This window comes from Phascolarctos cinereus, unplaced genomic scaffold (assembly GCF_003287225.1).
Source record: "Phascolarctos cinereus isolate Bilbo 61053 unplaced genomic scaffold, phaCin_HiC Scaffold_4;HRSCAF=312, whole genome shotgun sequence".
Taxonomy (NCBI): Eukaryota; Metazoa; Chordata; class Mammalia; order Diprotodontia; family Phascolarctidae; genus Phascolarctos; species Phascolarctos cinereus.
The window spans coordinates 388,674,137-388,696,285 of record NW_027555847.1 but is presented as its reverse complement, the minus strand read 5'-3'; the positions used below and the strand labels follow the sequence as shown (position 1 = coordinate 388,696,285).

Below are 22,149 nucleotides of genomic sequence, written 5' to 3'. Positions count from 1 at the left end.
TTATGAATATCCATTTTTCTATTATAGAATAATATAGTTCTCTTTCTGCTTTTTAATTTTTATATCACCCCCAACCCACGCCCAAAATGCAGATATGCAGCTATTACTTTGTTCTCATCTTGCCTTCCTCTTACCTGCTCCTATTTTTTTTTTAAATTTAAATATGCAGTCCATGTTAAATAATAGCTACCAAAGCTCTGATTGGAATTCCATGGATCAAAAGAACAGACTGTATTGTATAAAGGTTCTTTTAGTGCATTAAGCTCCCTTTTCCCCCTTACTTAACAATTTCTGCCACTGGCTCAAGTGTGGGTATAGAGAGTCTACAAGAACCCTGTAAGAGAAATTGTGGGGAGAAAGACTATAGAAATGGAAGATAGTAAGCTCATGGCTTACAAAATGCACAGGGAAATTGAAGACTCTATTTCTTTTGACATGTATACATAGTAGTACAGGAGTTGGCTTAAATATGGAAAACTTCTTTGAGGAAACTGATTTTAAGCCAGGCTTTGAAAACAGTGAAAAAAATTTTTTTTTTCTCAGTGACCAGCTTTGGAGGAAGTACTCTTGGCACTGACAAAAGTATGGAAATGGGGAAAAGAAATCCCATTTTGGAGCTGATTAACTACCTTGAGTATAGCAAATTTCTGATCAAAACTTGTTACTGGTGTTCCCAACCCTACCCTAACCCCCACGTGGAAGGAAGGTTCTATTTAATATTCACTAAATATTTAATGTTTCATAATTCCTTTGTTTATGCATATGGCCATTTGGAAAGGCTTTGGAATTCTTATCAATTGCTCCTCATTTAGTTCTCCAGTGTCATTCTTTCATCTTATCCAGGTTGTCTCTGAAGTTGCCCCTGATGGACTAATCTTTGGACTGCTTAGTCAAGTCAGTCTCTCTCTCTCTCTGTCTCTCTGGATCTCTCTCTCTCTCTCTCTCTCTCTCTCTCTCTCTCTCTCTCTCACACACACACACACACACACATACACACACACACACACACAGAGAAGATAAATTAGAGAGATTTTGTTTTTATACAGTCTGCCTTTATTTTTTAAATAACCTTATACTCCTTTTCAATTTTCCCCTCAGAAGAGTTTTTCCTCTCTCGCACTTTCTTTTTCTTCATTATTTTAATGGTCACATCCTCGCTCTGATGTGTCAATGGGAGTGGAAAATCCTGTGAAGCAAGGGCTTAATGAAACGCCAGCTGGAACAGAGGGATAAAGTTCCTTTGGAGGAGCTTCAAAGGAGAGCGCGGGCACCGGACTAGCAATCAGAACAATGGCGCGGAAGCCCAGGCTCCACGAAGGGAAGGATGGAAAGGATGGGCAGGCGGGCGCTGTCCAGCTGGCCGCCAAGTCGGCTCCCTGTCCTAATGAGCCATGAAGCGGAATGGGGAAGCACACGGTGTGGGAGAGGAATCGAAAGGCAGATTAAGAAGGGGGAAAAATACGGATGAGAGCGATCTTGCATTTCACAACAGATATGTTTTAGACATGAAGCAAGGAGTCAAAATAAGACTCTGGCTACCTAGAAAATACACACCCCTGCTCATTTTCTTCAAAGGCCCTGAATTCATAAATGCATCAAGCACGTTTCTTTGAGTTTCTTTTAATAATTTACTATTTTTTTAAACAGTGGAAAGCTTAGGTTTCATAGGATTTTTAGCAGGATGTGTGGGCAAAAGGAAAATCTATGCTCATTGGTCTTTTATGGTCAGATGTCATTTCTTTCATTTTCTCCCACGGGTAAAGCAAAAAGCATGCACCATAATGCGAATAAAGACAAATACCTAAAATGGCAATTCAAATAATTGGCATAATTTTGGCCATGGTTACAAAATGCTTTTGCTGATTATTGACAGGGTCACAAGCAAAAATCAAAAGTAGATCCTGGCTCAGGAAGGAGATAGGGGCCAAAAGGTATTCCCTACCCCCACTTCATTTTTTTTTCTCTTCTCTCTCTCACTCTCTCTCTCTCTCACTCACTTTTTTTTCTTTTTCTCATTCTAAAAGCTCATTCTCACGACCTGCTTTGTTCCACTGAGGGCATTCTGTAAGTTAAATTGACTGACAGATTTTATTCCAGTCATTTTAAAAATAGGCTTTTTGCTGCCTTTGTTCTATAAAAGCCCCCAAATTTGAGCCCCTCAGATTCTGGAAGCAGCACAGAATGGGTGCTTGCTGCCCATTCTCTCTGCACCTGCTGAGTTAGCACTATGATCACGGGGCGTGTTCAGTTAATCACTAAGTATTTGCTGAGAGCTTGCCGTTTGCCCAGACCCTAGGACAGCTTTTGTAAGTAGAGCATAGGGTCCCTTCTCTAAAGGATAGCAAAATTTGTTTGGGAGAGACAAGACATATGCACATTTTAAAATTGAAGGATAGCACAAAATAGGATCTAATTTAAAAAGTTTCCTTTCTAGCTATTCAATCATTCCAGTTCCTTTCCCATTCAAAGTGATTCCCTCAAGATTCCCTCAAGCTTCCCAACAAGATCTAACTGTTTCCCCTGCCTCCAGGTAGGTCAGGATCAACACTATTGATGTGTAGGTGGCAAGAAAACAAGGATACTGAAAGGACCAGGTTTCTGAGCTTACTAACAAAAAAAAATAGTGTTTGACATTTATAGAAAGCTCTAAGATTTGCAAAGCATACGTCATCCATTATCTCATTCCATCATGACCAAAATGCTGTGATCAACCAATCAATCAACAAATATTCATTAAGTACTTACTATAGGCCAAGCACTGTAGTAAGCATGGGAAATACAGAGATAACAGTGAAACACTTCTCTGCTCTAAAGGAGTATACATTTTCCTGGGAGAAATAACATGTATAGGTATGAATATATACAGAATATATGCAAAATAAATAGAGTAGTTTTGAGAGGGTTAGCAGCTATCAATACTAGCATCTAGGGTTTAAGGAGAAAGTGATTCATGAAGGAGGTGTTGATTGAACTAAATATTAAACTAAAACTGGAATTCCAAGAGAAAAAAGTAAGGAATGAATATATTTAGGCAATTAAGACAGCCCATAGAAAGGGATTAGACTCAAGAGAACTGAGTCATTTACCCATCTAGCATCACATTGCTAGTGAGTTTCTGTCTCTTCTTTTGATCAAGATCATAAATTCATCACTCTTTCAACTGTACCAACTTGCTTCCTCATAGTGGGAGGGTGAAATAAGCAGGTACTATAAGTAATTTTGTGGGTAATAAGCTGAGTTCCCAGGAAAGAGATAGCACTGAAAGAATATAGAACTTAGTAAGTTCCTACTATATGTGAGGCACTGTATGGAGTACTGGGGGTACAAAGAAAGGCAAAAGAAAGTCCCTGCTCTCAGGGTGCTCATGGTTAAATGGAGGAGGCAACATGCAAACAATTATATATAAACAAGAGACAGAGACAGTGACAGAAACAGAGACAAAGAGACAGACAGAAATAGAGAAAGACAGAGAAGGAAAAAGAGAGAGAAATGCACACACATATGACAAACTGGAAAAACTGAATATGTGTGTGTGTGTGTATATATATATATATACATACATATATATATACATATATATACATATATATATGTATATATATATATATACATATATATATATACGTATATATATATATATACATATATATATATATATATTGGAAATACTCAGTATAGAGAAAGCATTAACATTGAGGGGGTAGCTAAATTCTTCTTTTAGAAGGTGAGATTTTAAGAAATAGAGCTAAGATGGTGGAATAAAGGCAGAGACTTGCCTGAACTCCCCTTCCTCAAACCTATCCAAACACCTTTAAATAATGACTTTAAACAAATTCTAGAGTGGAAGAACCAACAAAAAAGATGGAGTGAAACAATTTTCTAGCCCAAGACAACTGAGCAAGCTGCTAGGAAAGATTTGTTGCACCAGAGTGAGAGAGGAGCACAGTCTGACACAGACCACACCAGCAAATCAGGAGCAGACCCCAGGGCAACTGAATTAGTGGCAGCAGTGGCAGTTTCCAGACTTGCCAGACCAAAGATGGTAAAGGGATCAGAAAATGTGTCAGAAGGAGATTTATAGGGGTCCCTTTGCTGGCACCAGAGGCAAGACCCTATTACATTGCCTATATTTGGATGAGGGTCACAGTCCTGGGCCTTAACCCCAGTGCAAGGCAAGCACTAGCAGAGCAGAGCTTGTGGCCACAGAGGAGCAGGGACTCTGGTCACAGTTCCAGGGTTGAAAAGTGTGCTTGTGGTAGCTCACAAACCAGTGCGCAGTACAGAAGAGTGGTAAACACCCTCTTCCAAAATCATACCACCTTGGAAGAGCCAAAAACATACAGGTCCCCAAAATTATCTCTGAAAACAGCCGCAAAAAAGAATTGAAGCTTGGGACAGTTCCCCCACCACTTGGGAAGCAGAGGCCCACTTCGGCATAGAGCTAAAAGTCAAGAAATAAGCTGGAAATTGAGCAAACAATAGAAAAAGATACCCGACCATAAAAAGTTACTATGGTGACAAGGAAGATCAAAACACACACTCAGAAGAAGACACTGGTCAAAATTCCTGCATCCAAAGCTTCAAAGAAAATCACGAATTGGTCTTAGGCCATGGAAGAGCTCAAAAAGAATTTTAAATATCAAGTAAGAGAAATAGAAGAAAAATGGGAAGATAAATGAGAGTGATGCAAGAAAATCATGAAAAAAGTCAACATCTTGGTAAAGGAGGCACAAAAAATACTGAAGAAAATAACAACTTAAGAAATAGAATAGATGAAATGGTAAAAGAGGCACAAAAATCCAATGAAGAGAAGAATGCCTTAAAAAGCAGAATTGCCCAAATTGAAAAAAAAAGATATATGAAATTGACTGATGAGAAAAACTCCTTAATAAGTAGAGTTGGTCAAATGGAAAAGGAGGTACAAAAGCTCACTGAAGAAAATAATTCCTTAAAGGTCAGAATTGGGCAAGTGGAAGATAATTAATTTATGAGACATTAAGAAACAATCAAACAAAATCAAAAGAATGGAAAAAAAAGAAAATGTGGAATATCTCATTGAAAAAACAACTGACCTGAAAATAAATCCAGGAGAGATCACTTAAGAATTATTGAAGTACCTGAACATTAGTGTCAAAAAAAGATCCTAGACACCATCTTTCACAAAATTATCAAGGAAAACTGTCCTGATATTTTAAAACCAGAGGGTAAAATAGAAATTTGAAGAATACACCACTCACTTCCTGAAAGATATCCTAAAATGAAAACTCCAAGGAATATTATAGCCAAATTCCAGAGCTCCAAGATCAAGGAGATAATACTGCAAGCAGCCAAAGACAAACAATTCAAATATCATGGAACCACAGTTAGGATAACTCAAAATTTAGAAACTGCTGTAGTAAAGGATCTGAGGGCTTGGAATATGATATTCCAGAGGCAAAAAAAGCTAGGATTACAAACAAGAATAACCTACCTAGTAATACCAAGTATAATCCTTCAGGGGAAAAAAATGGATATTCAAAGAAATAGAGGACTTTCAAGCATTCCTGATGAAAAGAGCAGAGCTGAATAGAAAATTTGACTTTCAAATGCAAGACTCAAGAGAAGCATGAAAAGGTAAAGAAGAAAGAGAAATCATAAGGGACTTATTAAAATTGAACCATTGACATTCCTACATGGAAAGATGGTATTTGTTACTTAGGAGATCTTTCTCAGTGTTAGGGTAGTTGAAGGATATACATACATACATACATACATACATACATACATACATATATATACACACACACACATACACACATAGATACATGTGTGTGTATGTGTGTGTATGTATATATGTGTGTGTGTTTGTGTGTGTGTGTATATATATATATATATATATATATATATATATATAGAGAGAGAGAGAGAGAGAGAGAGAGAGAGAGAGAGAGAGAGAGAGAGAGGAGGGGGGCACAGGGTGAGTTGCATATGAAGGGATGATATCTAAAATATAAAATTCATGGGTGAGAGAGGATTGCACTGGGAGAAGGAGAAAGAGAGAATTAGAATGGGTTAAATTATCTTACGTGCAAGAGGTCTGAAAAAGATTTATTTTTCTTTAGATGTGGGCAAGAAATGTATTCTTTTCCCACTTAATAATATTGCATTTTTTCCAATTATATGTAAAGGTAATTTTCAACATTCACTTTTATAAGATTTTGAGTTCCTTTTTTTCTCTCTCCCTCCCTCCCCTCCCACCTCCCCAAGATGACAAGCAATTTGGTATAGTTTATACATGTACAATCATAATGAACATATTTTAACATCAGTCATGCTATGAAAGATGAATCATAATAGAAGGGAAAATTTTTTAAAAAGTGAAAATAATATGCTTTGATCTTCATTCAGACTCTATAGTTCTTTTTCTGGATGTGGATAGAATTGAGTCTTTTGGAATTAGCTAAGATTATTGTATTGCTGAGAAGAGATAAGCCTATCAAAGATGATCATCACACAATGTTGCTGTTACTGTGTACGATGTTCTTCTGGTTCTGCTCACTTCACTCAGCATCAATTCATGTGAGTCTTTCCAGGTTTTTCTGAAGTCAGCCTGCTCATCATTTCTTATGGAACAATAGTATTCCATTACATTCATATGCCACAACTTGTTTATCTATTCCCCAATTGATTGCTACCACAAAAAGAGCCATATACATAAATATATGTATATGCATATACATATATATGTATATGTATACATACATACCTACTATATATAATCTACACATATATACATATATACATATATATACATATATATCTACATATATACACATATATACATATAGACATATATATATATACACACACACACATATATATGTGTGTGTGTGTGTGTGTGTGTATGTGTGTGTGTGTAGAGTGCTTGGGTCAGTTCACAATTCCACCAACAATGTGTTAGCGCTCCAATTTCCTCACATCTTCTCTGAAAGGAATTTTACAGTGGAGGAGGAAAAGAAGGAAGCAGAGAGGGAAACACATGAACCTTACTCTCATTGGAATTGGCTAAAAGAGGGAATAATATGCACATTCAGTTGGGTTCAGAAATCTGTCTTACCATACAGGAAAGTAGGAAGGGTAGGGGATAAGAGAAAAGAAGGGGAGCTGATAAAAGGGATGGCAGTTTGAAAGAGGTAAAAGTCAGAAGCAAAATACTTTTCAGAATGGACAAGGTAAAATGAGAAAGAGAGAGAGAGAGAGAGAGAGAGAGAGAGAGAGAGAGAGAGAGAGAGAGAGAGAGAGAGAGAGAAAGGATAAACTGAGGGTAAATAGGATGGAAAGAAATACATAGTTGGTAATCATTACTGTGAAAAAATATTCCACTGAGTTTCTCTGATAAAGCCTTCATTTCTCAAACATATAGAAAAGTGAGTCAAATTTCTACAAATAAGAGCCATTCCTCAATTGATAAATGGTCAAAGGATCTGAGCAGGAAGTTTTCAGACAAAGTAATCAAAGCTATCTATAGTCATATAAAAGAAAATGCTTTAAATCACTGTTGATGAGAGGAATGCAAATTAAAACTGCTCTGAGCTACTACCTCATAACTGTCAGATTGGCTAATATGATAGAAAAGGAAAGTGACAAATGCTGGAGGAGATGTGGGAAAATTAAAACACTAATGTACTATTGGTAAAGTTGTATACTGATTCAACCATTCTGGAGAGCAATTTGAAACTGTGCTCAAAGGCACTGACCAAGCAATACCATTACTAGATCTGTACCTGAAAGAGATACAAAATAAAAATAGAAAGGGCCTAAGTATGCAAAATTATTTATAGCAGCTCTTTTAGTGGTGCCAAATAATTGGAAATTGAGGGTATGCACATCAATTGGGGGATGGCTGAACAAGTTTTTGTATATGATTGTGATGTATATATTGTGCTTTAAGAAATGATCACATGGAAATACTTACATGAACTGATGAAAAGTGAAATGAGCAGAACCAGGAAAACATTATACACAGTAACAGCAATATTGTATGATAATCTACTATGAATAACTTAGCTATTATCAGCAATACAATAATCAAAGACAATTCTGTATTACTTATGATGAAAGATGCTGTCACTCCCAGAGAAAGAATAGGTAGAGCATGAATTCAGATCAAAGATAGTTTTTTCTTTACTTTATTTTTCTTAGGGTTTTTTTTTTGGTCTGTGTTTTCTTTCACAGAATGGTTTATATGGTAACGTGTTTTGCAGGACTACACATGTATGGCCTATGTCAAATTACTTGCCTTTTCAATAAGGGAGAGGGAAGGGAGGGAGAGAATTTAGAATTTAAAACTCAAAAAAACCCAGTTTTTACACATAATGGAGAAAATAAAATATTAAATTTTTAAAAAGGTGATATTTTACTTGGAGCATGAAGGAAGCCAGGGAATCCTAGAAGCAGAGAAGAGGAAGGAGAGCATTCCAGGTAAAGGAGACCGACAATGGACATACTATCAAAAAATAGGATGTCTTGTTTGAGGAACAGCAAGAAAGTCAGTGTCACCAAATCTAAGACTAGGACGTGACAGGGAGCTGTAAAGTGTAAGAAGATTTGAAAGGGGAAGGTTGTTTGAATGCCAAACAAGATAGAGCCACTGGAGTTTATCAAGCCAGGGGAGGGGATGGGGCATTTTAAAAGGTCAGACATGCATTATAAGGTCATTTTGACTGCTGAGTAGAGTGGGTAGAGGGACAGGGAGACCAAGCAGCAAGTTATATTGTTATAGTCCAAGCTTGAGGTGATAAAGGCTTTTACCAGGATGATCACAGTGTTAGAGGAAGGAAATAGGTGTGTGTGTGTGAGAGAGAGAGAAAAGTTATGAAGGTAAAAATCAACAGACTTTACCAAGAAATTGGATGTGGGAATACAAAGAGAGAGCAAGAAGTCAAGGAGGACAGCTAGATTGTGATCCAGAATAACTGGGAGAATGGTGGTAACTTCAGCCATAATAGAGAAATTCAGAAGATGGGGGGATTTTTTGGTAGAAGGAGGAAATAGAGATTATTTATGAGTGCATGGAGTTGGAGATGCCTACAGAACATCCAGTTTAAGGAGTTGGCAGTTGTGGATCTGTGATTGGAGATCACCATAGATGTTAGAACTGGAATCGTAGATTTGAGAATCATCTGCATGGAGATGATTATTGAATCCGCTGGAGCTAATGAGGTTACCAAGTGAATATGGAGAAGAGAAGAGAGTCAAGGACAGAACTCTGGGGGACATCATTGGTTAGTAGAGATGATTTGGATGAATATCAGTGTCAAAGGCTACCTAGAGGTCAGAAAAGACTGAGAAAAGGTGATTAAATATACCAATTAAGAAAATGTTAATAACTTGGAGAGAGCAGTTCCAGTGAATGATGAGGTTGGAAGCTAGACTGTAGAGTTTTAAGAGGTGTCTGAGAGAAAAAAAAATGGGAGCACGTATTGTAGATGGCATTCTCAAGTTTAGCTACAAAAGGGAGGAGAGAGATGAATACAACAGGGAAGGGAAGGGCCAGAAATTAGACTACGTCTTCTTATTCCACTACACTGTTCTTTCCAGAATACCAAACTGCGTTAATGAAACATGATCCCCAGCCCTCCTTCCTTTTAAAAAAGATCCTTGATATGCAGATCATAGATTTAAAGCTAGAAGAGGTTTTAAAACTCGCATTGTACAATCCCCTCCTTTGACAGATAAGGAAACTGAGGAAGAGAGTAAAATTGATTTGGCCATGGTCACACAGAGCCAGGATTTGGACTCAGATCTCTGCATGCCAAATACAGCACACACATTTCCTGTTATTGTACTATTCCTACATTACATAATCTTTAAATTTTTCTGTAGCTCATTTATTATCTCTATTTAACTGGCTGCACATCTATCAGTCTTTCTATCTTTAGCCCATCTATCAATTCAACTCTGCTTAGCTGCACTAATGGAGTAAGCCAATAGTATGAATTCTTGAAAGTAATGGCAAATACAAACCTAGTCTATTTGTCTGTAAACTTCATCTTATGCTTGCCTTTGTAGGAGAACGTTAAAAAGTATGCCTTGATCAATAGGAATAAAAGAGCTTGGAACTTACATAAAAGACTGGAGGCTAACACAAGATATAAGATTATTGCCTGGATGATTTGCCAGTGACCTACAGTTGGACACCAAAGAGAGCTCTGTTTCTCTCTCTCTCTCTCTCTCTCTCTCTCTCTCTCTCTCTCTCTCTCTCTCTCTCTCTCTTCCTCTCTCTGTCACTCTGTCTCTCTCTCTCTGTCTCTCTCTCCACCCCACCTTCCGAAACTAAAGCATTTCTGGCTGAGGATATTAGGGGAAATCTTTTGCAGAAGAAATGATTTGAGCCAGATGTTGAAACATGAGTAAAGTTTCAATAGGCAAAAATCTGTGAGAAGAATATGCTAGGCAGAAGAAATCTGAACAAAGACATAGAATTGGGGTTAGAATCATAATGGAGGTTTAAGGAAGATCATGGAAATTTCTAAACAAGTAGCATTAGGAGATTCTATTTTTATATGTGGACAAAGGAGAATCATTGATTTTTGTTTTAGCTTCATTGTGTCTTTTAGATTTTATACCAGCTGTTTCTCTTTACCTCACTACATCACTCACATTATACTCTTCCTTGTGATGGAAAAAAAAAGCCAACATATATGTTTATTATTGATGGTATATTCTGCCTTCCACTTAGTAGCCTCCATTTTCTATTTAGAGGACAAACATGTGTTTCCTTATCAGTTTTCTTTTTTTAAGATGTTTCTATCAACATTTGCTAGTAAAAAGTATCTAGAATTTTCTTTTATGTGTTTTGTGACTCCCAGTTTTTGGTCTTATGAGCATTTTTTTTAATGAGTTGGGTAGGGTGAGTTCTTTCTAAATTTTTGAGACTGTTTTGGTAGTATAAGTATGAATTGATTTATAAATGTTTGAAAAATTTCGATTGAAAATCCATCTAGATGAGGTTTCTCACTGTTCTCTGCTTCATCCTGGCTATTCATTTATGACTTCCATTATTTTTCTGAGACTGAGGGTTTTTTTTAAAGCTCTCTTATTTTGTTATTCTGTGTACTTCCTATTTTTATAGGTATTTGTCAATTTTCTTTTAAATTCTCTATATTTTTCTGATACATATTTGGGTGTAGTAGCTTATACTAATTACCTTCTCCCATCATGTTAATTATTATTTTGTTATTATGTTAATTTTATTCTCATTTTTAAAAAAAATCAGGTCATCTACTTACCAATTTTGTTACTCTTGGGAAAAGTAGTTCTTTGTTTTGTCAGTTATATAGTCTATTATTTTTTTTTTAATTTCTCGATTTTAACTCAGATTTTCACTTTTTTATTTGAACTTTTTTAAAAATTAATTTTGTTTCTTTCCTAGGTAAAAAAAGATAGAATACTTCACATGTTATGTTTTACTGTTTCTGTTTTGGCAATATAAGCTTTAAAAGAGAAAAAAATATATATATATATAATATGTATATATGTATGTATATGTGTATATACATTCATATATGTGCATGTGTGTGCATTCTAGCTGAAATATTAATTTGCTTCTTTTGATTTATTTTTGCTCTATTTTACCACCTTAAATTTCTTCAGTAAAAACATTCTAGGGGTCTAAAGGTTTGGCAATGAGACATGTCATACAGCACACTTCAAAGAATTAAAAGTAAGTATCACAACAAGTCAATGAAAAGGCACCTTTAATGTGAATGGGCTCTAACTTATAACCAAGAAGCAACTTGGAGGAAGAACAGGATTAAAAGGTGTTATCAAGGAATTGACTGCTATTGTCTGGTCATGTGGCAAAGGCAAAGGGGAATGACCAAAGGGATCAACTGGCATACTTGCAATGTCACAAGACATCATGGAAGGCCTCCTTATTCTTTGGTGGATACTTATAACACATTTTTGGGAGGATGTGTATAAGAGGTGAACAGGATATGTAAGCATAGATAGGTTGGCATTTATGGGGGAAAAATAGAATCAGTGAGAACACAAATACATGTATTTATTTTTTATTCCTTATGTTATTCCTTTTTGTCCATGGGTACTATTCCCTCTATGCATTTTGCATGATATGCAAGAGTTTGGGGGTTTGTTGGTTCGTTTTGTTCTGTTTTTTATTAAGCAATAGCAAAAATTTTAAAAAATCATCAAAAATATCATCACTTTTCCCCTTATAGCAAATTTTACTGTATAGAACCCTCAAAGCTCAACTCAAGTCAGTCTCTCTCTTCTCTCTCTCTCTCTCTCTCTCTCTCTCTCTCTCTCCCCCTTCCCTCTAGTATTTCTTCACCACTCTAGCCTCCACTGATGTCTTCCTCCTCTAGACTTCTTTTGTTTTTAAAGAGGATCATGCAACCTAGAAATTGATTATTTTGTGTTTTGTATATTACAGGCATTTATTTGTCTCTAATGTCCTATAAAATTGGGAATGGATTATCACTCTTCTGTATCTCTATAGCAGATAGTGGAATTAGACATATAGTAGGAAGTCAATAAATGCTTTCAGAAAGATTCAAATTAAGGAAGCTTTTATTAGGTATTGTATGCAGAATAGTGTTTTATGTATTTGTTGGGGAGTGAATACAAAGGATTCATAAAATATGGTCCCTGTGCTCATGGAACTTATACTCTAGTGGAGTAACATGACCTACACATCCAACTATAGTGTATTTGTATGTGTGTGTGTGTAGACACACATATACATATATACACATGTGTGTATACATTGTTATCTCTGAAACAAAATCCTGACATGTAGGATTTTTTAAAATCTTGATATTTTTACATTTTACAGATATAAATCATTTTGGCCTCTAGAAAATGATAATGAAGCTAGTCCCTCAACTAAACTGTTCTCTAGCTTTAATTTCTCTCTAGCTTCATGGATAGTTGGATCATGAGTCAGAGGACCTAGAATAGAAATATGTACGAATGCATGTATGTACATATATGCATATATGCTTCTATTTCCATAATATACTTAAATACATATATGAAAAAGGACCTAATTTCTATAATGTGTTCATATATATTCATAGATAAACATATGTTCTTGCATATATATGTGCATATGTGTATGCATATATATGTATATGTGTGTCATATATGTATGAAAAAGATTCAATCAAAGTACTATGTGAGGTCTGATGAGAAAAAGTCATTACTAACTGGGAAGATCAGGAAAACTGAACTTTAAAGGATAAGTATCAATTTAATTCTCAGAGAGGTGGAAGAAAGACATTCTAGGAATATAAAACAATTGGGGCAAATACATAGCGGCAGGAAACTTTATGTGGAAGGCTAAGAAGAGCGGGAGTGTTTGGCTCTTTTTGTTTGTCTTTCATTTTTTAATAAGACCAATGACATCATGAGGGTGATATCTTGACTTGTGCATGAATCAGAATTTGGTGAAACAGTTTAGCAAAGTCATCAGCCTCCTTCTCATTTCCAGAGTCATTGAAGTCCAGTGTTAAGACAAAGATTAGGATAACTAGTGATGGTCAGGGATGCATGGATGACTTTGACATTTTCGATGTTTGACCAAGTTCTAAGCATTCCACAGTGCCTGCTTCAGCCACCTTCATAAACACTGGAACAGATTGTTCTCATCTGCTCATTTCACTAGGGGAAGTCTTCACATGCTTGGGGTAAATATTCCCCTAACTCACTGATGGGTTTGAGACCTGTCAGTTATCCTCAGCCTGGTTCAACATGTCTGGAGAGATTGTTTTACTGAGGTGTGACAGCTGCACATGTTACAGCTTCTTTGAGCTACAGGTGGCAGGTGGACACCAAGAAGGAACCCTGAAAAGGCTCAGGAAACCCTCACACCGGAGGTGCTAGTCTTTCCTCGGTACCCCACGCACCCAGGTGAGAGTGCAGGGCTATTTGATAGATACAGATGCAGAATAGTCTAGCACAGGTGGATTGTGCAGTTGCGTTCAGATTCAGGGGCCCAGGTATCCCTAGAGTACAGTTTGTTTGAAGTGCATGAAAGAGCATGTGTTGCTTGATGCATTGTGTTAACATTCCACTCTCATCCTGACAACATAGCAAGCTTTGGGAAACCAGACTCTGTCCAGAATGCAATAATCTGCCTCTCCACTTGCTTTGCTTTAGTGGCCTGAGAGGTTAAAGTTGATGGGGACTTGATGGTTCCCACCTCTTGGTGGGCTAATGATTCCTTGACTTTCTTTTCTTGCTGGGAAGAAGTACCAATGTCTAAACTTTTCTGTAATTGCTAGAATTAAAACTGATTGAATTTCAGGGATGGTTTTTAGCTATTTTTTTTTCCCTGAGCTTTACTTTTATGGACAGAGGTAACAGCGGATATTTCCTCTCCATGCCTGACAAAATTTCATTCCTTCCTCAGTGGGGGTTTGCAGCCCATGCTTCCAAAAGGATGTTGCTGATCCTTCTTCCCGCTAGTTCTTTTCATTCTGCAGGAAATGATTACCTCCTTGACTGAAACTTTCATGTTTAGCTTAGTTTAGTTGTTTATTTATTTATTTATTTTCCCCCCACTCCTTGAGGGAGAGGGAGGAATGGGCAAGGGGTATGGAAAGCAGGTAAGGCATTAAATTAACACCATTGAGGATGAAATGTCTATAGAAAGGACAGCAATAACAAGGAAGCCCCTAAGTCCTGGAACCTTAAAATCCTCCCCTATTTCAGGGAGGTTTGAAAAAATGAGCTTTCTTTTCTGCATTTGAAACCAGCAAGGAGGTTCTTATTGGAAATGGCCTTGAGATGCAGGGAAACACAAACCTTTAAGACGCCCACAGACAAAACAATTGTTAACATAGCTGTGAAATAATAAACTTGGAGTATCTTGTTTAGTACACATAGCAATAGAACCAGAGGAAATAAGTGATGCTTCATTTTTAAAACAATTCAGAAAGAGTTATCAAGTCACTATGCTATTCCTAGGATTATGTTGGACATTGGGTTGGATCATGAGAGAAACAAAGGACATTGTCTGAGCCCTCCAGAAGCTTGTCGTCTAATTAGAAAGATAAGACTGAACTATGTAAGAAATACATCAATGCAAGAATGTCTTAATAATAATAACAACATTTATATAACACTTACTATGTGCCAGGACTAAGCTAAGCATTTTACATTCACTATCTTATTTGATCTTTACAAGAACCCTGGGAGGGAGGTGCTATTATTACCACCCCCATTGCATAGATGAGGAAACTGAGGCTTACAGATATGAAGTGACTAATCCAACATCACACAGCTAGTTAAGTGTCTTAGGTAGGATCTGAATTCAAGTTTTTCTTACTGTAGGACCCATGATCTATCCAATGCACCACACATAATCCCGACGTGTGAAAGTTTTTAAAAATCCTGATATTTTTACAGTTTTCAGGTAATGATCTTCTCAGCCTCTAGTGGATGTTAATAAAATTAGTCCCTCAGTCTAAACTTCTTTCTAGCTTTAATTCCTCACTTGCCTCATGGATACTTGGATCATGAGTCAGAGGACTTGGTATAGATCCCAATTCTGCTATTTACTTGCATTTTGATCTCATAAAAATTCCTTTGCCTCTTTGAACTTTATCTGTAGAATGATGATTGAAAAGGTGCCTTCAAAGATACCTTCCCATTGTAATTCTATGATCCTCTGATTCCCTCAGCAAAGATGCTGCTTACACAACACGACCTTGAAGGGTTTTTTTTTTGTAGCTCTTCCTATGACGCCTGATAATCTTGACACCTGGCCCCAGCCTCTCTCTCTAATTATTGCCCCTTCCATTTTAGTCAAGTTGTATCCAGTTCTTAATGGCCCTGTCCATGGTATTTTCTTGGCAAGGATATTGGAGTGATTTGCCATTTCCTTATCCAGTGGATTAAGCCAAACAGAAGTTAATTGACTTGCCCAGTATCACACAGATAGGGTCTGAAGCTGGATTTGAACTTGGGCCTTCCTGATTCCATTGAGCCACCAAGTTTCCTCCTCATTTCAGCAAAACCAGTCTCCTGAATGTACTTTAAATGCCTCCCAACTCATGTGCATTGCATTATTTCCTGTGATTTCCTTTTCTTCTACATCAGAAGGTCACCAGGATCTCATCTCCAATATCATCTCCTCCATAAGCTGCATTGCCTTCTCTTGTTTTGGTGTGCTCCATGCTACCTTTTACTACAGTTACTTGTGGACTTGTCTTACCACCTCGTATGCCTTGCCTACAATTCCACCTCAGACAAACAAAGTAGACGGTCAGAGCCTTTGAGGCAAGGTGTCTCTGTGCCCACCTCAATGCTTTGCAGGCCCCCATATATACAGCAACTGTTCAAGAAATGTTTTTCAGGGGCAGCTAGGTGGTCCAGTGAATAGAGCACTGGCCCTGGAGCCAGGAGGACCTGAGTTCAAATCCAGCCTCAGACAAAACACTTGACACTTACTATCTATGCAACTCTGGGCAAGTCACTTAACCCCAACTGCCTAAAAATTAAAAAAAAATGTTTTTCAAATGAATAAGTGAAAACCTCTATAAAACTATTTTCCATTTGTCATATATAGAAAAGGTACTAAACCCAGCATGTCTTTGGAGCCTGTTTTTCTGCCTGTCTTGTAGTCTGCCCATCTCAACAAAAAAACAATAAAGTTTAAAACAAAAGCATATATGGCATTTGGGAATATTGGCACAACAAAATACTTTAAACTGGATTGCTTCATTATTTATACCAGCTCAGGACCATTTTTTTTCCCATATGAAAGACAGAGAGGAAAAAAAAGATAGAGGAGGGGAGGAGTTTTACAATTGCAAAGATTATTATTTTTATTTAAACAGTAGATGTTTTTAAAGATCTGTAATGATTTCCCTTACATATACTTAAGAGTTAGGTTAGCCTGGAGACTGGGAGACTATCTTTTGATGCTGCTGAGTAGCTGTGTGACATTTGTCAAGTCAATTAACCTCTCTGTATCTGTTTTGTTTTATTCTGTTTTTTCCTTTTCAAGACAGTTAAAATAATACTTGCTTTTTGTAGCTGTCTACCCAAAGTGAAAGATATGTCTTAAAGGAGATGAGGCAATTATTCAGATGATTCAGGACAAACTCAATCCTGAGATGAAAAAGTTTAAAAAAAAATGCGTGTACCTGGGCCTGAGTTGTCAAGATTGGCTGCCAACATCAATCAAATTCACAGAATAAATTGGTCAACTCTACCTCATTTTGCTTGTGTTCTGAAGACACCTTTGGAGTGGCATTAGCTTGTTGAGGCCAATTGGGTATCAAGAATGCATTCAGGCCACTTAGCTTAGAGCTGCAGCATAGCTGAGACTATAGGGCAACATAACTCTCTGTAGCCCCAGAGTAATCCTAGATAGAAGGTTTCTACCCCTAAGACTTCCTTTCAGTAGTGGTCACACAGGACTAAAAGTGGGTTTACACTAATCTAGCAGAGGAGTATCAGCATCGTGGTTTAGAAATTATTGGATTTCCAGTCAGAGCATCTTGGTTCAAATGCTATTTCTCCCACTAATTACCTGTGTGACGTTGGGAAATATGCACCCCCTCTCTAAAGTCTAGTATCTTTATCTATAAAATGAGAGCTTTGGACTAAATGAACTATAAGATTATTTTTTCAGCTCTGTCTATAGTCTTCTTTTAAAAAAATGTACACATTCACACATGCACATATATGTATATAAACATACATGCATATGTATGTATCGCAAAGAAAATTTCTACGAGAGACATATGTGAAAGATAGGAAGATACTATAGAATTTCAGGTAAGTGAGTGATCACTTCAGGTGGGTGAAGTGGACTAGATCTGGTAAGGTTTTGTGTAGCATTTGTGCAAGACCCTGAAGGGTAGATAAAATTTCAATAGGTAGAAATAATAATGAAAACAATCTTGGCAAAAGGAATGGTGTTAGCAAAGGCATGAAATTAGGAAAGTATGAAATATGCCCAAAGAATGGTGATGAGTTCACTTGTACTATTTGAAGAAGAGAAGGATGAGAAAAAGATTAGAAAAAAAACCAAACAAACCTGAACCTAGATTGTGGCAGTCCTTGAATGTAAGGAGTCTAAACTATAATTTTTGAGCATTAGATTTTGATCAGCTGCTTCATGCAAGGTAGAATGAAAGGTTTTTGACCAACCAGGTGATATAATTAGAACGGTGCTTTGGGAATATTAATTACATATTTGGGCTACTCTTGGCCATATCTCTTCCAGGTATTGTCAAAGATGCTAGAAATGTAAGTCTACTGATCTGGCGCAGAAGTCTTTGAGCCCTATCCTTTTGTCCTATAGTTAACATTATTTGAAGGACTGTCACACTTATTGTGATCTCCTCCTACCTATTGGAATTGTGAGAAATAAAGGTGAAAGCCTAGTGAAACAGGAAAAGCCGTGGAAGCATCAGCCATCACAGCTTTAAATTCTCCATTGCCAGCCTCCAGCTCCAAAGTAGTGTGAGTGAATCAAACACAAGACCTATTGGACTGGATCGTGTATTCCTGAAAAGTATATGAACTGTAGATCCAAGCTGGTGATCCTTCATTTCCCTTCTTCTCTACCCTCCCTCTGTTATGAGAGGTGTGAGCCTAATGTCTTCTCCTAGAGGATGGGAGACTTAACAGTTATCTGTTGCACATCAAGGGGGTAAGAGGCACACCCGCAAATTGGAAAAATCCGCATGAAATTTTTTTGGCCATCCCTTTGTACCAGAGAAGAAGTCTTACTTTTTTTTCTTTTTCTTTTATAGGATATCTGCAGCAATTTGTTTTAAAATTTGGATTCAGTATTTGGTCATAGACTGTATTATACAGTACAATACAACACAATACAATACACATATATTTTATGCATTTCTCAGCCTCAGAACTTTTTCTGTGTCATCTGCTGGTTGTTGTGTGTCATCTGTGGCTCCCACAAAACTCCCATTTAATTTCTTATTCTGGCCTGTGATATATTGAAACCTTGATGGGGAAAATAGGGATGTAGAAGGGGTAACTATATTTATTTCTTCAGAAAGTTTCATTATGTTTAAATGTTTACCTTTTACATATATTCCTTACATTCCAGGACCCCTGCAATTTAGTTCAGGTTATTTTTATCTGGAATTTCATAGTACCTTCCTATCTTTCAATTCTGTCTTTTTTTTCCCACATTTTTATTTAAAGTTTTTAGTTCCAGTTTTATCCTTCTTTTCCTTTCTCCCTCCACTTTCCCTGAGATGGTAAGCAATTATATAAATGCTATACATGTGCAATTATGTAAAACACTTTCATATTAATCATTTTGTATGAAAAGACTCAAAAGAAAAAAAGAAAATGAAAAATAGCATGCTTCAGTCTCTATTCAGTCAATATAAGTTCTTTCTCTGGAGAAGGATAGTATGCTTCATCATTAGTCCTTTGGGATTGTCTTGGATCATTATATTACTGAGAATAACTAAGTCATTCACAATTTTTCATCAAACAATATTGCTGTCACTCTGGGGTTTTTTTGGGTTTTTTTTTATTTTTTTTAGGCAATTGGAGTTAAGTGACTTGCCCAAGGTCACACAGCTAGTAAGTGTCAAGTGTTTGGTCAGGACCTCCTGACTTCAGGGCCGGTGCTCTATCCACTGTGCCACCTAGCTGCCCCTGTGACTCTGTACAACATTCTCCTGGTTCTGTTCACTTCACTATGCATCAGTTCATATAAGTCTTTCCAGGTTGATCTCAAATCATCCTGCTTGTCATTTCTTGTAGTACAATAACATTCCATTACAATCACATACCTTGTTTAGGCATTCCCCAGTTGATGGACATCCCTTTGATTTCTAATTCTTAGCCACCACAAAAAGATATGTTATACATATTTTTGTACAAATAAGTCCTCTCTCTTTTTTTGGATATCTTTGTGATATAGACCTAGCAATGCTATTGTGGTATCAAAAGGTATGCAAAGTTTTATAGCTCTTTGGGCATAATTCCAAATTGCTCTCTAAAATGGTTGGATCAGTTCACAACTCCACCAACAATGCATTAGTATCCCAGTTTTCCCACATCCCTTCCAACATCCAAAATTTTCCTTTTTTGTCTTATTAGCCAAAGTGATAGGTGTGTGATGATACCTTAGAGTTGCTTAAATTAGTATTTCTATGATCAGTAATGATTTAGAGGAGGACTTCTTAAACTTTTTCCACTCATGACTCCTTTTCATGTTTTGGCAGAGTTCTTTAGTGTAGCATGGACCGATGGCATGTGCAGTGCGAAGTGTGCATGCTTCGCGTTTAGAACCAAGGCTGCAGGGAAGTTGATGATACAACACAGGCAAGCACTGCCAGAAATACCTTGGATTTGTTACATGTTTGATTTTTAATTATTTTTTGGCAGTTACATATTGAGAAAACTTCTACTGTTGCCAATTTTTTGTGACCCCATATGAGATCTCAACCCACAGTTTAAGAAGCACTGATTTAGAGTATTTCTTTTCATATTATTATAGACAGCTTTGATTTCTTCGTCTGAAAACTGCCTGTTCATATCTTTCAACCATTTATCAGTTGGGATGACTTATATTTTTATAAATTTGACTCAGTTCTCCACATATCTGGCAGATGGGACCTTTACCTGAGACACTTGTTACGATTTCTTTCCCTGTTTTCTGTTTTCCTTATAATTTTGGTTGCATTGGTTTTGTTTGTGTAAAAACATTTAAATTTTATGTAATCAAAATTGTTTATTTTACATTTTGCAACACTCTGTATATCTTCACTGGATTCTTCCCTTATCCATAGATACGACAAATAATCTATTCCATGGTTTCTTAATTTGCTTATGGTATCACCCTTTATGTGTAAAATCATGTACCCATTTTGAATTTAACTGGGTATGTGGTGTCACATGTTGGTCTATACCTAGTTTGTGCCATATTGTTTTCTTGTTTGCCCAGAAAACAAGTCACATAATGACTTTTTCTTCCAAAAGTTCCAATTTGCTGAAGATCCTTCATGAACAGCTTTTGATGCAATTGTGTATGGAGGGATCAATTCTACATTCATCTCTCTTTTTTTTTTTTGTGGCTAAGCAATGGTGTTAAGTGACTTGCCCAGGGTCACACAGCTAGTAAGTGTTATGTGTCTGAAGCCAGATTTGAACTCAGGTCCTCCTGAATCCAGAGCCCGTGCGCTATCCACTGCACCACCCCGCTGCCCCTGCATTCATTTCTTAAAACTGTTTTCTGCATTGCATGGTAATAAAGTCTCCGGCAAGAGGTGATTTCACAATGCGTTCCTGAAGAACGTATCCATCATGGACTGGAATGGCAGTAGTATGACTGACCCCAGTATCCCAAATTAGCCCTGTGGAATGACCATTAGCACATGTTGTAAGAACTGCAGTTTTACAAAGGAAGAATGCAGGGATGTTGTAGTGTTCAAAAATCATCTCTGTCAGTTTCTCCCTTTTTACTCTGGTATTCCATGGTACTTCTGACGTTAGAACAGGGTGCAAGCTGGCTTCTGATTTGACACGTATCTTGTAAGTGTGATCCAAAATAGTTTGGAAGCGGTCCCAATTTTCAATCATTCTATTCTTTAAAGGTGATATTACCTCCATATTCTCCCCTGGAACATGCAATGCATTAGTATCTATGTAGTATGTGGGACTTACTTGTTTGCCTTTACCCCCATCTATCTCCATCAATATGCTCCCACTTTCAAGTACCTCACCAGTAGTGGTGGGAAAATCAACCTTTGGGCAGTCCTCAACAGCATAGCCAGCTCTCATTGTATAGGAGCCAATGTCAGAAACAAACACCCCAACTTCATCTCCTCCACAGAGGGTGCTGCTCATGGCTGCTGCAGTTGCCGCCACACCAAAGTGGCCCCTGGCCTCAACCTGCCTGGCCCCAGCGCTTCCTAGTCATAGAGTCATTATTTTCCACTTGTCCAATTCTAATTTTCGAGGAATTACTTTCTTCATTGAGTTTTTTTTTTAATATTTTTTTTTTCCATTTGGCCTATTCTAATCTTTAGGGAAATAGCTTTTCTCAGTAAACTTTTTGTGCATCTTTTCCTATACCATTGACTTTTTTCATGATTCTCTTGCATTATTCTTATTTATTTTCCCAATTTTTTTTCTATTTCT

General features: G+C 37.1%; 1 protein-coding gene across 1 annotated transcript; it reads right to left on the bottom strand.

Moving 5' to 3' along the window:
* Positions 1-1,139: 1,139 nt before the first annotated feature.
* On the bottom strand, positions 1,140-21,855 carry LOC110208002 (actin-like protein 6A). Its single transcript, XM_020985832.1, has 4 exons — positions 21,236-21,855; positions 20,966-21,066; positions 4,317-4,441; positions 1,140-1,376 (listed from the first exon to the last, which is right to left on the bottom strand). The coding sequence occupies exons 1-4, from the start codon at positions 21,853-21,855 to the stop codon at positions 1,140-1,142; spliced, it is 1,083 nt and encodes a 360-aa protein (XP_020841491.1).
* Positions 21,856-22,149: the final 294 nt, after the last annotated feature.